The sequence below is a fragment of the Vigna radiata genome, unplaced genomic scaffold (assembly GCF_000741045.1).
Source record: "Vigna radiata var. radiata cultivar VC1973A unplaced genomic scaffold, Vradiata_ver6 scaffold_149, whole genome shotgun sequence".
Taxonomy (NCBI): Eukaryota; Viridiplantae; Streptophyta; class Magnoliopsida; order Fabales; family Fabaceae; genus Vigna; species Vigna radiata.
In genome coordinates this window covers 113176-131449 of record NW_014542731.1, presented here as the reverse complement: position 1 = coordinate 131449, position 18274 = coordinate 113176, and the positions used below count along the sequence as shown (strand labels likewise).

At 36.8% G+C, this 18274-nt stretch overlaps 1 protein-coding gene and 1 long non-coding RNA gene across 2 annotated transcripts; one reads left to right on the top strand and one right to left on the bottom strand.

Annotated features, from left to right (window-relative positions):
- Nucleotides 1–1190: 1190 nt before the first annotated feature.
- Nucleotides 1191–2637, top strand: LOC111240938. Its single transcript, XR_002666607.1, has 3 exons — nucleotides 1191–1218; nucleotides 1756–1812; nucleotides 1905–2637. It is a non-coding gene; the product is annotated as an uncharacterized LOC111240938 (long non-coding RNA).
- A 7924-nt stretch (nucleotides 2638–10561) lies between these two features.
- On the bottom strand, nucleotides 10562–11695 carry LOC106780628 (senescence-specific cysteine protease SAG39-like). The gene has a single exon (XM_014668923.2). The coding sequence runs from the start codon at nucleotides 11693–11695 to the stop codon at nucleotides 10664–10666; it is 1032 nt and encodes a 343-aa protein (XP_014524409.1). The 3' UTR covers nucleotides 10562–10663.
- Nucleotides 11696–18274: the final 6579 nt, after the last annotated feature.

Below are 18274 nucleotides of genomic sequence, written 5' to 3'. Positions count from 1 at the left end.
ACCAAACTCCCTTAGATTTGTCGTATTTGTCTAATATTTATTCTATGACTAACGAACATGTTCTTTCAAAAGTTGCTTTTGTTAGGAACTTGTATAAGGAAGTGAAGGCACAAATCACTACAAAAATAATATATTTTAATGGAGGTTTATTTCCGACGGTTATAAAAACCGCAGTGAAGTTATGATTTTTTTTTTTAAATGTTTTTGGCGCTTTGGGACACCTGACAACATTTTTTCTTCTCCTTCCGCCACGCCTCTTCTTCACAGTTCACTCCAAAACTGCTCTTGGACACCGTTCTGTGTTGTTCACTACACTGGCCTGAGTCCTCATCATCCGTCTGAGTCGCGTTCATCCGTCTGAGTCGCGTTCAGGGTCATTCGCCTGAGTCGCGTCCTTCGCCTGAGTCGCTTCCTTCGCTTGAGTCGCTTCCTTCACCTGAGTTTCATCCATCGTGTGACTCTCCATTCGTCGTCCACCATTGTTGCATGTGCTTTTCCCGTCACAGTTAAGTTCTCTTCTTCGACAATCCCTAACTCTCTCGTCCTCTTAGCCTCATCTGAATTCTCTTTTTCATCATCCTATCCTCCTTCCAAAACCTTAGAAATTGGGAAACCTCGTTCCATTCAAATTTAGGTGTTTTAATATCATGTAAATTATTGTGGTTAAATTGAATGATTTTCGTTTTATATTGAGCATGTTGTGATGTATGGTATTGGCTGTAATGCATATAATGTTTTAGAGTTCTTGTTTTTCTTTTTACGTTAGGTACTGGGAAACGTAAACTCGTGTTGAATCGAGATTTCCATAATCCTGATTCAAGAGAAAGACACCAGGAAGTCCAGTTTTGAAAAATATTGATTTTAGAGCAGGGCACAGAGAGAGTTAGAAGCATGAAAAAGAAATATAAGGTCAAGAAGTTGATATTTTGGTACAAAATTTAGAAGCATACATGATTAAAGGTCATATTTCAAAATGCATAGACTAAATACTATCCAGAAACAGAACAAGCTTCTTCTTGTTATAATGCACAAAAAAATTTAGATTCTTAGGAAGTGCTTCCTTATTTCATTTTGAATTCCATTACTTATTCCAGTGTGGTCCTTACATAGAGATTTGTATCTTAATTAGTAGTTTTTGTTTTATAGACCGGAGATTCACGTTTTGAGGTTCGTGAGCGTGTGTAATATATTAGAGATCAACTTTTAGAGCTTCACGAGGTAATTATTTTCTACTGTAATTTAGCTTTAGTTTTAATTCTATAAATCTGTTTCTGAATATGCAGAATGCTACAAAATTCTACCCAACGGGTAAGTATTGGAAGAAATAAATCAGTTTAATGGCTAATGCTACACAACTGCCTTAACTATTTTTCTTTCCCTCACAGTAAAAGAAATAAATATGAGATGAGATTTTTTCAAAAGGAGAGATTGCTATACTTACATTTATTTTTACTTGATATATATTTAATCATAAAATTTTTCGACATATTTCCTGATGAGCCTGTGACCAATATTTGCATGATTTTATTTTTGTTTTCTAGTTTTTATATGTGCCAACATGTAATGTTATGCATGTTGATCGAATTGGACATGTGATGCAATCATCACCACTAAGCAGCTAACTTACATGATAGGCTGTTGTCTTAGTAAATAAATTTTATGGTTTTTCTTTCCTTTTCTTAATTTGTTGGTTGCAATGTAGCTTTATTTGCTTTTATCCATGCGTAAATGGTCACTTTCATTTTGCTGTTGTAGTGTGTTTAGTTACAAAATGAGACAAAAGTTATTTACTTGATCAAGTCTTCAACGAAGGTGTTTGGTTATATTAAATGGCAACTTTAATTTTGCTGTTTTAATTTGATTCTACTTCTGTGTACCTAATGTTGGTTATTTGATTTGTCAAGCTTCTAGTTGAAACATGTGTTTTCGAGATAAGCATCAAAGGAGGACCGTCACTTGTTTGAACAAGATAAAGTTTGCCCAAAATAGAGACTTTTGGAGACAAAATACTATCTCAAAAAAAGATTGTAAAAGTACAAATCAACTCAAAATTCAATTGATTCAAGGTAAGGTGTACAAAAGGGGACCCTTAAGCCTTCTTATATAGCCTTTGGAGTGAGCTTCGAGAATAGATTCAAGAGATGTGGGATTTTTGAGTGTGAGGGCTGGCCAACAGCTCCTGCACGTCTTCTAGGGGCTTTTGAGTCCCACATTGCTTAAATTTTTCCACTCCAAAAGGTTTATAAGGCAACTAGTTCTCCTATAGTTCAAAATATGAAAGCTAGCTATGCTATCTAGTACTACACGCCTAGCTACTGAACTTGTGAAACTTTTGACTCTGGAAAAATCAATGAGAGGTGCAATAAAACTTGTTACTGCTCTGAAACTTCCAAACTTGGCCGAAAGGTTCAACAGCATATTGGAGGGGAAGGAAAAAATGCTCTACGGAAACCAACATCAAAGAAAACTGTGTTGCACTCATTAAAGCTGATGCTCTTCATAATGCAAGCAAGGCCCCAACTCAATCATTAAACGCAGTTACGATGTCATCACCATTATAATGTAACAGATCTCTGCTAGTTTAATGAAGTGTCTTCCCTATGGACCTAATACATATAACTATTGCATCATTGATTTTGATTTGTACTTTCTTTTGAAGGAATTGTGCATCAACAAAGCAGTGTTGCTGAAAGTTTCAATCCTCCAAAGCTTAGGAGGAATGCTTCTGCTGCATCTGATATAAGTAGCTCTGCTTTCCAGGTGGTCAAATACTTCCAGGTTATACTTTAGAAATATAGGTTACCTTATTAAGAAATAATGAAGATGCTAATCCAGCTAAAAGATTAATGTCACATATCACAGAAACTAGTTCCATCATTTTATACATAAGGAATGTTGAGAAGCTCGTTCTTCAATCAAGGTCATTGGATGAGTCAGTTCATAGTTTCCATCTGTAGGATGCACTCTCTCACTGTGCTCAATGTTTTCTTTTGAACAAAAAAAGAAAACACAAGATGTGTATATTGTAATATGCCAAATTCTGTAAACATTTCAAAAGAGAGTAACATGAGGAAGGGAAGAAAGAGAGAAAGAGTGAGGATAGATGTAATGTGATGTGACTATTACAGAATATTGTCAGAATGAAGGTTGGAAAGAAATAAGCATGACATTCAAGAATGAAGGTTGAATGACCATTATTGTGTTTGAGTTTCTCTCATTCTAGAAATTACCCATTTCATCTTCTTTTCTGGTTTACAAACCCATTTTCTGCATTTGCATTTTAATTCTGTTTTTTTATTCAGAATTTAGTCTTCAATTTGTTTTTGTGATGCGTTTTGTTAATATAATTTCATTTTAATTTTTTCAAAAGGAACTAAAAACAATTATATTTTTATTTTATATATAAACTTGTTGGCTTTAATAGATACAGTTTCTCAATGTTACATCTAGAACTATAAGTAATTCTATAGTCTATATTTTGCATCTTCAGAATTTCTAAAAACATCTTAAGGTGAATTAATAGAAGATCATGATGAAAATACATTAAAATTACTTTAAAAGGAAAAATAATTTTTAATTTATTAGACCAATGTTAAAGAACACTGCTCAACATTTACTAAAATAAAATAAACTGTCTTAATTGTACCACTTGTTAGTACTCGAATATAAAAGTAAAGATATAGAAGAAAAAAAATCCAAGAGGGAAAGCAAAAGGGAATATTTAGGGTTTGATGAGATGCATATTAAAAGAGGAAGTATTTATTTTTGTCTGGTAAATTGAAAGTTATATATTACAGTATATGTTAGTATATGTTAATGCATCTTCCTCTTGCAATATTCTTAAATGCCTATATATTAGTGCTTTGTTAAATATTCAGCAAGCGTGTTTGAATGAAGGTATGTATGTTACTAGTCTCTCTTGAATAAGAATCTAAATAAAATAATCTCACTTTCTAAGAACTAAGTTACACCAACAACTAAGTTACACTAACGTGAACTTTGTGAGTCAAAGAAAAAGGCTTAATTGTGAAACTAATTTGATGATAATATCATTTTATCGTAATTGGAAAATGTTAGATATTGTGTTTATGTTAATTAGGGAAACATAGTTCATATATGTTTATTAGGAAAACATTTTATTTATTCTTATTATTTTATTTTTACATATTCGTTTGTATTTGGGCTTAGTCCACATTCGTATTATTATAAATACATTACCTTATGTGTATGCAAAGACACACAAGGGAGATTTCCCCTAATCTCTTTCACTATTTCATATGGTATCTAGAACTTAGGTTCTACTCCAGCCTCTTCCACGGTCTATGGTACTCATCACTGTCACAATCGTCGTCGTCGCCGCTGTAGCCGCCATCGTCGCTGTTGCCGTCGCCGTCGTCATCACCGTCGCCGGCACCGTCGCTGGAGTTCCAGAATCGACCGGCGACCACTCCATCTGAATCGCCTCGGCCGGGCGACCACCTTGGTCCAAAGATCTCGATGATCAGAGCACCCACGCGCCGTCGCCAGAGTTCACAGATCCGCCACTTCCTACCGCGCGTGCCGGCGCGTCGCTGGAGCCCACCGCCCCCGACCAGCACCACCATGATCGCCTCCTCGTCCTCTTTCTGGATCTATGGTTGTTACGTCAATCGGAGCATGTTGAATTTTTAGGGTTTCTCCCTCTCCATGGCGTCTTCCTCGTCTACAACCACCTCTGCTAGTGCCTCATCTTCTTCTGCTGGTGCCTCATCTGATTCCCCAATATACACCAATTATGTGAATGTACACTTGTCATTGACAAGTGAGATGGCACGAATTATGCAACATAGGCGTCCGACATCAAACTTTGGCTGAAGAGTCAAGGGTATGTGGATCACCTTACTAAAAATGTGACTAGTGCTACCGCTAGATGAAAATTGATGCTCAGCTATGCATCGTCATAAAGTCCACCATTCACTCTTCTCTGAAACAAATGTTTCGATCATATGAAACATGTTCAGAAGTATGGGCACAAGCTAAGTTATTATACACGAATGACACCCAACGTCTTTATGGTGTTTGTCAGGATCTATTCACTATTATTGGTTCGCGCAATCCTGGTCCCATGGCAGAATATTTGGGTAAAGTTCATACCCTCCTTCATGATTTTAATGAGCTATTACCTCCTGCTTCCACTCCTACTGAAGAACTGGAACAACGATTAAAGTTCTTCATGCTATTGGCATTATACGAACTCTCTGATGATTCCTCCCATGTCTGTGATCAGATTTTGGGTTCTCCCGTCATACCCAACTTTACTTCTACTTGTTCTGCTCTTTTGCGTATTTCGAGCAAACTAATCATTGAGACATCTCCTCATATTGATGATTCTTCTGTTATGGCTGCCCAACTTGATGATAAAAGTCGGTCTCGCAAGCTAGGTAAAGGACGACAAAAATGTGACCACTGTGGCAAGCTAGGCCACAAAATTGATAGATGTTATGCCCTTCATGGACGTCCCCCTCGATCTGTAGCAATGGCTAATTCTGATCCACCTCCTCGGCCTGTAGACCATCCTACTTCATCAAATACTGTAGATAACCCTGTAGTCTTCAACGAATTTCTCAGATGGTATGAGGATCGTCAGCAATCTAGTTCCACTACATCTGCATCTATTGCACGCACAGGTACACCTTTTGTTGGTCTGACTCACTCCCTCGGATCTTGGGTCCTTGACTCAGGCGCCACTGATCATATAACTGGTAACAAATCCTTGTTTTCTTCCTTGTTGTGTCCGGATAATTTACCCTCGATAACAATGACTGATGGGTCTAGAGTCTCATCTCATGGTATTAGTACTGTTCATATTTTTCCATCCATATCCATTGATCATGTACTTTATGTCCCTGGGTCTCCTTTCAATTTATTGTCCGTCAGTCGTCTAACTCATTCCCTTAATTGTGTTATTTCATTCACTAAAGATTTTGTTTGTTTGTAGGACCGAAGTTCGAAACACATGATTGGCACAAGATGTGAGTCTCATGGCCTATATCTTCTCCGCCCTTCTCCACATGTTGGCATCATCATGGAGTCACCATCCTTTCTTCATGTTCAGTTAGGTCATCCCAGCCTTGCCAAACTGCAGCAACTTGTTTCGAGTTTGTCGACGTTATCCAACTTGTCGTGTGAGTCTTGTCAGTTAGGAAAGCATACTCGTAGTTCCTTTCCTCGTAGTGTTTCACAACGAGCGTCGTCCCCTTTTTCATTAGTTCATTTTGATATTTGAGGACCTAGTCGTGTTAAGTCCACTTTAGGATTTCAGTATTTTGTTACTTTTATTGATGATTACTCAAGATGTACTTGGTTGTTTTTAATGAAGAATCATTCTAAGTTGTTTTCTATTTTCCAATCATTTTTTAATGAAATAAAAACACAGTTTGGGGTTTCTATTCGAACTTTACGCAAGCCGTGAATACCTTTCTCAACAGTTTAAACATTTTGTGGCTTCTCATGACATTCTTCACCAGACTTCCTGTGCTTATACTCCTCAACAAAATGGGGTGGCTGAGCGTAAGAGTAGACACCTCATTGAAACAACTCGTACACTTCTAATTCATGGCCAAGTACCCTCGCATTTTTAGGGTGATGCAGTTCTCACTGCATGTTATCTTATCAACCGCATGCCGTCTTCTGTCCTAGATAACAAAATCCCTCATTCTGTCTTATTTCCTCAAGACCCTTTACATCCATTACCTCTTAAAGTTTTTGGGTCTACATGTTTTGTTCATGATTTTAGTCCCGGTCTTGATAAGTTATCTCCTAGATCTCACAAATGTGTCTTCTTAGGATTTCCACGGTCACAAAAAGGGCTATAAGTGTTTTCCTCCTTCCCTCAATCGTCATTTTATCTCTGCTGATGTCACTTTTGATGAATCTTTGTTTTATTTTTCACAAGTCTCTTCGAGGTCTGTACCTCCACCTACCATTGTTGATATTCCTGTTGTTTGTGATCCTTTAGACTCTCATTCCCCACAGGATCATCCTTCAACTCCACCCCTTCAGGTTTATAGTCGCCGCAATCGTCTCCCTCATGACTCACCTCCTGTGTCGCCTCTTGTGTCTCCTCCGGCTCCAACAAATGAGTCTGACCTGCCTATTACCCTCCTTAAAGGTATACGCTCTACTCGTAACCCTTCCCCCCATTATACTGTTCTTAGTTACCATAGGTTATCTCCATCGTTTTACACATGTCTCTCATCCATTTCTTCTGTGTCAATTCCCAAGTCTGTGGGTGATGCCTTAACTCATCCTGGTTGGCGTCAAGCCATGCTGGATGAATTAAGTGCTTTACAGAAAAGTGGAACTTGGGAGCTTGCCCAATTACCATTTGGAAAGTCTGTTGTTGGTTGCAGGCGGGTGTATGCTATCAAAGTTGGCCCTGATGGTACAATTGATCGTTTGAAGGCTCGACTGGTTGCCAAAGGCTACACACAGATTTTTGGTTTGGATTATGGTGATACCTTTTCTCCAGTGGCGAAAATGACCACAGTTCGCCTATTCATTACCATGGCCGCTCTTCGACAATGGCCTATTTACCAACTTGATGTCAAAAATGCTTTCCTTAATGGTGATTTGCATGAAGAAATTTATATGGAGCAATCGCCCAACTTTGCTGCTCAGGGGGAGTCATCTGGATTGGTATGTCGTCTTCGCAAATCTCTATATGGCCTAAAACAGTCTCCTCGGGCCTAGTTTGGTAAATTTAGCTGTGTTGTTCAACAATTTGGTATGCCTCGCAGTGAAGCAGATAATTCAGTGTTCTATCACCACTCAAGTGCTGGATGTATCTATTTAATAGTGTATGTCAATGACATTGTTCTCACAGGAAGCGACTACCTTGGCATTTCTCAGATGAAACAACACCTTTGTCACCATTTTCAAACCAAAGATCTTGGCAAACTCTGGTACTTTTTGGGTATTGAAGTAGCACAATCCAATGATGGTATTGTCATATTTGAGAGGAAGTATGCGTTAGACATCTTGGAGGAAACAGGGTTAATGAACTGTAAGTCTGTTGAGACACCTATGGATCCTAACATCAAGCTCCTACCAAATTAGCAGGAGCCTTTCTCAGATCCTGAACGNTACAGAAGATTAGTTGGTAAATTAAACTATCTTACTGTTACGCGTCCTGACATTTCCTTCGCAATTAATGTGGTGAGTCAATTCCTTAACTCCCCATGTGAAGACAACTGAGATGCAGTTGTTTGCATACTGACGTATATTAAAGGATCACCTGGAAAAGGTTTGTTATATGGTCCAAACAACGATACAAAAATCGTTTGCTATTCAGGTGCTGATTGGGCTGGTTCCCCTTCTGATAGGAGGTCTACTTCTGGATATTGTGTCTCTATTGGTGGCAACCTGATATCTTGGAAAAGTAAGAAGCAAAGTGTTGTAGCTAGGTCCAACACAGAAGCAGAATATAGAGTTATGACATCAGCTACTTGTGAGCTTGTGTGGCTTAAACAATTACAGAGTGAATTGAAATTTGGAGATATCACTCACATGACACTTATATGTGATAATGAAGCTGCTCTTCATATTAGCTCTAACCCTGTCTTCCATGCGAGAACCAAGCACATTGAAGTTGATTGCTATTTTATTAGAGAAAAAATCATATCCGGAGATATCAAGACTGAGTTCGTTAACTCAAGCAACTAGTTGGCAGACATATTCACTAAGTCCTTGTGAGGACCTAGAATTGACTATCTTTGTAACAAGCTTGGAACATATGATTTATATGCTCCAGCTTGAGGGGGAGTGTTAAATATTGTGTTTATGTTAATTAGGGAAACATAGTCCATATATGTTTATTAGGGAAACATTGTCCTTATTCTTATTATTTTATTTTTACATATTCATTTGTATTTGGGCTTAGCCTACATTCGTATTATTATAAATACATTACCCTATGTGTATGCAAAGACACACAAGGGAGATTTCCCCTCATCTCTTTCACTATTTCATAGAAAAAAAAATATGTACGTATTTCCGGTGGTTTTTTTCAAACCTCTGTAAATATTGGCGGTTTTTTAGAAAACCCCGTTAATACTGGCGGTTTCTTCAAAACCCTCACTAGTATTGGCGGTTTTTGCAAAACCCCCGCTATTACCTGCGATTTTTTAAAAAACCGCGGGTAATTACTTAGCGGCGCAACTTTTCCCAGTGATTTTCTGACCCACGGGTAAAGCATTTTCCGGGGGTTAATACTGCCGAAAACGACAAAAATAACCCCTGGAAAAATTCTATATTTTGGTAGTGAATTGAAAAGAAGATGGAGAAATTGGCGTCTAACGCTAACCAAGGGAGTAAGAAGATGTAGTTTGAGCTTGGAGATTGGGTGTGGGAACACCTTAAGAAGGAGAGGTTTCTTCCAAAATGAAATCTAAGCTCCTACCTAAAGGAGATAGACCTTTTCAAATTTTGAAGAGAATTAATGATATTGTTTAGATTGTTGATGTTCCTAATGATTAAGGAGTGAGTTCTAGTTTCAACATTAATGGCTTGTCTTCATTTGATGTAGATACTCATTTTAGGAAAAATTCGCTTTAAGAAGGAGGGAATGATAGAGGTCTATCCCTTGAGGAAGAGCCATTGCAATTCAAAGAATCCATGACAAAATCAAGGAGCAAGCAGTTGGAAGAACAAATCTTTTCAAGGCTGATCATGATGTTCCATGAAGATTGGAATTCAAGAGATATGAAACTTTTAGTGATGTTGATTGGGTTGGATGTATTGATACTTGACATTTTGTTACTCGATACATTGTCTACCTTGGTCATTCTTCAATTTTCGGAAATCAAAAAAGCAACCCATGGTTTCTAAAAGTTCGTCCGAGGTAGAATACAAAGCTCTTGCCTTTACCACATGTGAAGTCGAATGGCTCTCATACCTTTCGTAAGACCTTCATGTTCCATACATAAAGCCAGCTCTCTTATATTATCACAATCAATCTGCTGTGCAAATTGCTTCAAACCAAGTTTTTCATGACCTACGGAGTATATAGAAATTGACTGCCACATTTGTTAGAGAAAACGTTCATCAAACACTATCAAACTTCTGTCTATAAGCTCCAAATTTCAGCAAGCAGATCTTCTCACCAAAGCCTTACCTCCTTCAACCTTTCATATTCACATTTACAAGGTGGGAATGCTTCATATCTACTCCTAGTATGAGGGGCTGTCAAAATCCAAAATTATGGACTGTGCAGATTAATCACAATCGTTTGCTAACTGTTTGCTATTTTTATCTTTTGTATTTTGTTTTCGCTTTATATATACCCATTGTTTGGTTTATTCCTTGTTAAAGATACATTTTCTGATTTTTAACAGTGTCTTTCGCTACCTCTTCTCACTGTTTTGGTGCATGCAGTTTTCTGTTGCATGAATAATTTGAAGATTACCTTGGAACTTTTCCATTTAGCTTCTTTGTGTGATGGTTTTGATAATTTATCTTGTATAGTATAACTCTTAAGTCAACGATGACTCCTTTTTCATTGGATAAATTGATTAATAACAAGGACAAAGTACAATATTGCATGTACAGCACACGACCAACAGCACCGATTTAAATGCTTGAAAAGATACGTAGAATTGAAAATAACAGGGTTCTAATTTTATAACTATGCAGTAGGGTAAGATGCTTGCATAGCAATGCCGCACAACCCTTCCTCGGAATCTACACCCCTTTGCATTCTAATGTAGCCTTCTTCACCCCACTCAGTTCCCCATGAGTTCTTAACCAACCAATACTCAGTTCCATCGTTGCTGACACCATATCCCACAGCAGTCACACCGTGGTCCAACTCAGTTCCACATGAACCAGTGAAGACACCACTCTTATAAAATTGAAAGTCAGAGCCACTAGCATCAATTGCAACAGAAACTGGTTGATTCGCTACAGCTTTTTGCAGTGCCTTCTCATTATTTGCTGGGACATCCTCGAAGCCACTAATGGTAGCTGCATGACTAGATGCTGCCTTTGCATTGCAGGTTCCGTCAACACCCTTGAAAGGGTAATTGGCTTCAGTGTTGAGTCCTTGATTTTTGATGATGAATTTGAAAGCATCATCCATAAGACCACCTTCACAACCTTGATCCACACCCTTTGTGTCACAATCAACAAGTTCTTGTTCAGACAAAGAAATCAATTTTCCGGTGCTCAATTGATGAATTCCTTCTGCTGATGCAACAGCAGAAAACGCCCAGCAACATCCACATTGGCCTTGGTCCTTCACTGGTGTCACCGCACCCTTTTGTCTCCAATCCACTGTCGATGGTACTGACGTCACATTTTCGTACTTAAAAGAGGTTGTCCTTATGATTGAGGAACACATGTGCCCCTTGAATCTATTTCTTGCTGCTATGAACTCCTTGTTGGTGAGGTCTGCAAATTGATTAATGGCTAACTTGTAAGGTTTATTGGCAGCACGGTTGAAGGCTTCAATGTAATTCACATTTTCCTTGAATATCCCGAAACGCTTTTCTCTTTCTTGAGGATCCTTGTACCATTTTCCGTAACGAGCCATCCATTCCTCATGCCTCTCATACATGGTGGCATCTTGGAAGATGCGACATGAAACTTGAAAAGCCAAGAATCCCATGCAGAAAACCAATGCCAGTGAAATATGATAGAACTGATTTTTTGCAACCATGGTCGCTAATGTATGTGACAGATAATTGGAATAACTAACTACTTCAGGCTGGTTATGAAATGTTTGAAAGATGTGTTTTGCAAGTGGGTATGATTATTTATGGTATTTATAGCAAAGATAATGTTGAAAGGTAAATTAATTTGCTTCTTTTCAACCCAAACTCGAAGAGCACATAACGTACGTCTGAGGAAGTTTTGTTCGACTCGTCGTCCAATCGTATGCATCCGGACAAATTATTTGTCAAAACAGTAACCTACACTGACATGGCAAACGGTGGCAGAGTAGTTTTCGATGAAATGCCTTGCGTGTGTCACAAATTTTTGGAATTATATATGTCCAGGTTTCAAATTTTGTTGTTTCATGTGCATCCGTATTTCTAAAGCATATCAAAATGTTATAAAATTGTATATATAGTCATTCCAAGTTACCACACACATGTATTTTCAAAACAAAAGGACAATAAAATTAGTTTCAAATTTTATCATTTTTATTTCATTAAAATGTAACAAAGATAAATATTGTGATAAAGAATATTACTGTACGAATTTACATTCATATATTTTATTTCTAATATAATATTTTATCTTTATTTAAATGTAATTTCAGGTACTAACAATAAATATATATTTTGAATAAAATATAAATAAAAATATTAAGATAATTTAATGATTATAATTGAAAGATAAACATGTGTAACATCCCAATAAATGTATAACAAAAGCTATAATTTATCTAAGGAGTTAGTATGAATAATAATAAGGTTTAAACCTTTTTTTGGTCCCTAAGTTAAGTTCTGATGTTCAGTTTAGTTCCCGCTTTTAAAAATTTCAACCTTTAGTCGTTATGATATGAAAAATGTATTAATTCAGAATGAATAGGACTGATTTGATACATTTTTCATATCATAGGGATTAAAGGTTGACATTTTTAAGAGCAGAGACTAAACTGAACATCAGAACTTAACTTAAGGACCAAAAAAGGGTTTAAACCTAATAATAAAGAACAGTGAGAAGTAGGCACAAAGGTGGATAAGGAAGATATGAAATAGCATAGAGAATTAAAGTTGTACAAGAACATATAAATTTGTTTACAATTTACAGAATTAGACCGAACGGTCTTGATACAGTTCATGACCGAACAGTAAATACAAAGGGGATCTAGACCGAACGGTTTTACAAAAATTAATTAAACCGAACGGTGATATATACATAAAAGCAGTAAAGCTAACTACGCCTACTGACCAGACGGTCCTACACTCTCTTCAGGCTGGACAGTCTGCGAGGCCTCTTCCAAGGAATCTTCAAAGTCGCCCACTACTCACACCCAAAGGGATGATCATTGCAGTGAAGAGAATAACCGAACGGTTAAGACCGAACGACACATGGACAAGACAGGAAATAAGGGTAAGCTTATGTAAATTTAATTAATCATTTTCACATACATTTAAGACATACAAACGATCCACATACATCAAGAATATCAAGCATGCTATTATAATCCAAGTATATCATTTAAAAATCGAACGGTAAACATCCACTTGACCGACCACTTTTGACACTGTCCGGACGGTATGAACCATGTAGCTTGCCGCTCTTTGCACCCGGGTGGACCTGGCTGGGATACATTCAACAGACCGCCACCCGAGGTTAGTCTAGTGGAACCACCTCGGTATAGAAATACCCTGAGGCTAAAGGACCTCCTGCCATTCCCATGCATGAGTTACCCTTCTCTACATGAGAAAGCGTAATCATGGAATATCAGGATAGAACGGAACCTGAGTCTGACTATAGTCATACTTTACCAATCAATTTCCAAATCATGACATATTCCTCCTTGGAATACTCTTATATAATCATAATAAACTTCATCATTCTCGTTTCATGACATCCAAATCCAATTATCTTATTCAGAAAACACTTATTTCACTTCTAGATAATATTGTAACAAAATGACCGAACGGTCAGAGACAGATAAGGAGACCGAATATAAAAAGGGGTTCTAGTAGCTGACCGAACGGTCAGGCAAAGAAGGAAACCGAGCACTATTAAACCAAGGAATATAACTAATACATGAGAAGAACAAATGGTCATCGACTAGTTAACTTTTAAGAAATACCGAACGCTTTACACTTTGAGCCAAATGCCTTAGAATACAGGAGTTCTCTTCAATAAACCGAGTGTCAGTACAAGACCGAAAACTCTTCTGGGAAATCATGTGTCAGTATAAGACCGAGCACTTTTCCAATGAATTATTATTAATGTAAAACTGAGAACTACAAAGACCAGAGTGCTAGTGTCTATGACTGAGCACTTCTCAAGACCGAGCACTCTTCAAGACCAAGTACTCATCAATGAATATCATATGTGTAAGACCGAACGCTATTCTAATAAATGACAATTAATATGAGATCGAGTACTCAGTCTATGACCGAGTACGTCTAGGACTGAACGCTCTTAAGTAAGTAATTTAATCTGAATGAATATCTAAGCAAGGTATTTGAATTTCAATCATCAATTATACAAGACCAGTCGGTCTTCAACCGATTCCTACAGAGGGAATACAATCCAGACCGATCGTTTTAGGGGAAACCGAACGGTCCTGATGACCCTCGGCTACAGATTCAAAATTTCACTAAGTTACATAACCTTATATAACATTTCATACCAAAATTAGACATGCATTATTCAAACAACAAAATCATACTTCCATATTCAATTTCAATCATAAAATCAGCAATCATATACTTAATCCATCATGCATTCAAAAATGATCATAACTAAATTTATAAGCTTCCCTTACCTCTAATTCCAGCTAGTTTCTTCTAAGTCTTTAAGTAGTCACTCCTAAGGCTTCAAGAGTCCAATGTGCTCTAAACCAGATTCTGATTGCTGCAATTGGAAGGTCTTGACGTCGAGAAGATTTAATCTAAAAGGAGTAAGGTGATCGGAGTAAAGGAGGTGGTCAGAATTTTAGAGAGAAGTTGGTGGTTTCTAGAGAGAAGGAGGAGAAAATGGTGGTTTCAGGAGGTAGAAGACGAAGTGGGCATACAGAAAAGTGGTGCTAATTTTCAAAACCAACTTTAAATATGGCCTCCAAAAAGGACGCTCGGTCCACTCCCTGCGTGCCACATGTCTTCCACTATCTAGAAGGTCTCATTCCCTCTACTACCACACGTTCATCGAGGGCAGGGAATTAATTGCAGCTGTCATCTTGTCTTCCACTCACATGGGGAAACTCAAGAAGCATGCCACCTGTCCTCCACTAAAGAGGGAAATAAATGGGGCGTGACAACATGCATCGATGTTTAAAACAATCATGTCACCGCTAGGCCTTTTATAAAACATTTTATATCAGTTCAAAATCCACCAAGTATAGAAAGTGATACGATGACAGTATCGTAAATATGACGCAATCGCACAAATGTAACAAATTACAATGCTTTTTTATATTGGTTGCATCCAAAATTGGTATAAAAAGTGGTGTGGTACCTTTTGAGGGTCTATTCTCTAAACAATCTTGTCCTAACATTTGTTCAAGAAGCTCAACTTTTAGACCATTGTGATCAATCTTCTTCCTTTGCATTGGTTCTAACATAATCTAAAAATGGTACTAGATGAAATATATAGTATTCAATGTAGTGAGGTAGACAATGTTTTCTTGACTTTAGAAAAGTGGGATTGTAACTATTTGACCATTTTCCTTATTAAAGGGAACCTAAAACACCAACAAAGAGACAAACAACCAAAACTAGAAAATAAGACATTAGAGTAAGAAAGGAAAATCAAAACTATTGAAAGATAAGAATTCCTCTCCAACCACCTTGAACTACCACAAGCGTGAAACTTTGCCTTTTGCAATATTATTACAAAAATGTAATTGCCCAAATGTGAAGTATACCAGTACTTAAAAAAACCAAATAAAAACATTTGCTCTAATTACTCGCTTAGATACTATTAGATCTTTAATAGCTCTTGCAGCACATAAAGGATGGAACATCTATCAATTGGATGTCAAGTCAGTCTTTCTAAATCAGGTGCTCAAAGAAGAGATTTATGTTGAACAACACAGGGCTTCATCAACAAAGGCAACGAAGACAAAGTACTAAGACTTAAAAAAGCATTATATGGCCTGAAGCAAGCTCCTCGAGCATGGTATAGAAAGATTGATCAATACTTCATCGATCAAGGATTCAAGAGGAGCAAAAGTGAGCCAATACTATATATTAAGGCATAAGGTCAGTACCGTCTCATTGTCTCTTTATATGTTGATGATCTTATCCATACAAGAAACAATATGGAGATGATGAAATAATTTAAAGAAGACATAATGATGACATTTGAAATGTCATACCTTGGCTTGATGAGTTATCTCCTTATATAGAGGTGAAACAACAAAAAGAAAGTATATTTATCTCTCAAAAGAAATATATTGAAGCTCTACTAAAGAAGTTCAAGATGAATAATTGTAACTTTGTCGTTACTCCCTTGGTGGTAAATGAGAAGCTACAAAAAGATGATGGAACACAGGCGACAGATAGATATATCATGCTACAAGAGTTTAATTGGAAGTCTCCTAACAGCCACACGACCAGACATTATGTCTATTACAAGTCTTCTATCAACATTCATGCAAAAGCCAAGTCAGATTCACTATGGAGTAGGAAAAAATTTTTAAGATATATACAAGACACAAAGGAGTTTGGTATATGGTACAAAACCATGACTAATTCAACGATGATTTTCTATATAGATATTGATTGGGCAGGATCAATGGACGACATGACGAGTACGTCATGATACACTTTCTCACTAGGAACATTTATTTTATCTTAGGCATCAAAGAAGCAAGCAATCGTGGCACAATCAACAGTAGAAGCAGCGTATGTAGCAATTGTTAAAACCACAAGTCAAGTAATATGGCTACGAAGAATACTTGAAGAAATGGGTGAACCACAAGATGGATAAACTATTATCTATTGCGACAACAAATCGACAATAGCAATAGCAAAAAATCCAATCCATCATCAAAGAACAAAATACGTAGCCATTAAATATCACTTCCTTCGAGATGAAGAGACAACTAAAAAAATTCGACTCAAGTATTGCCTAGCAGAAGACCAAATTGTAGATATTTTTACAAAGGCATTACCAAGACCAAGATTTGAACTATTGTGCGTTATGTTTGGAGTTACCGAATTTGCATTAAGGAGGAGTATTAAAGTGTAATGAAAATTCTAGAAGAATGTAGAAACTCCTAAGATAAAATAATTGAAATGTAATACAAATTGTAAAATATTGTAGAAAAGCCTAAGATAGGAAAAAGAAAATCAAGAGCATTCTACATAGGTAAAAATCTAGAACATTCCACATAAGTTGTGGCTAATATGTTCTAGAATAATCTATGGGTCTATAAATATCCATGTATTTTACCATTTGATGCAAGACAACATCTACCACAACTAAAAATAACTACAATATTTCTTCGAACTATTACTTCCACATTCTATTATCTCCACATTTTCTCTACACTTCACTATCTCTATATTTTCTCGACCCTATCTATTATTTCTTTCACAACCTCTAAATACTAGCAAGTAATCTTTACAAGCCAATCGAGAAGTTTCCTGTAGAATAAAATGAGTATTAATCAATGTTAGTCTGATAAACAGTGTAAGATTTGTTTTCTATGGAAATTGAAAGTCATATGTTGGAAAACATCTTTCTTGCAAGGAGATGAGAGGCTACCCATGGGATGATCTTATCCAAACACTTCTTCAGCTTGACACAACAAGTCTTGGAATGATCTTGGAATGAAGGTTGATTAAGGTATGACATGGGAATCACAAATCGCTTTTGATTCTCTCCAACATACTCTCGAAGACAACCCTTTGTTTGGGACTTTACTGATTTTGATGTTGCTTGGCTAGCTGTTAATGATGCCCGTTGAATAGCAGCGAAATGAAAACCCATTTTTAGTGGTGTTGTTTGTGAAGACAAGGGGTAGTGTGTGTTTATACAGCTTTTAAGACACTACCAAATTTCGACATAAAATTAGTCACTGTTAAAGAGGATTGAGGACAGGCACGAGATATCACATGGCTGTTTATAAACAGTCATGTCACATTATCAAGCAATGGCTAATATAACAACACCATCACATGGATTATTAGTTGTTCCTTGGGCAAAAGGTTATGGAATTATTATTAGTATGTCATTGCACCAAAGTTCACAAATAGAACAAGATATCAGAAAAATATGGGGGTACTGTATGTATAATTTTCGAACTCTAATCCTCACAGTTTTACTGAACAGAAAATATTAATTCTTATATTAACGACCAATTATTTTGTACTTTCCGAATTATTTTTCTTTATTAAATTTAAATAGGGCAGCAATTAATGATATAGATTTTAGTCAGTCACAATTTTTTATACGAACAAAGCAACTGTTTTTCTCCGAGACACTTGTTTTATTGGTCTAGTAACTTTAATCCTAAGCTTCTTGGATTGTAAGATCGTAGTTTCTGAAGACGAATTACAATGAGACATACCATTCGTGAATGATATAATTGAAAGCTTTC

Coding starts and splice junctions, on each gene's coding strand:
- LOC106780628 (XM_014668923.2), bottom strand. CDS start 11,695: ATGGTTGCAAAAAATCAGTTCTATCATATTTCACTGGCATTGGTTTTC.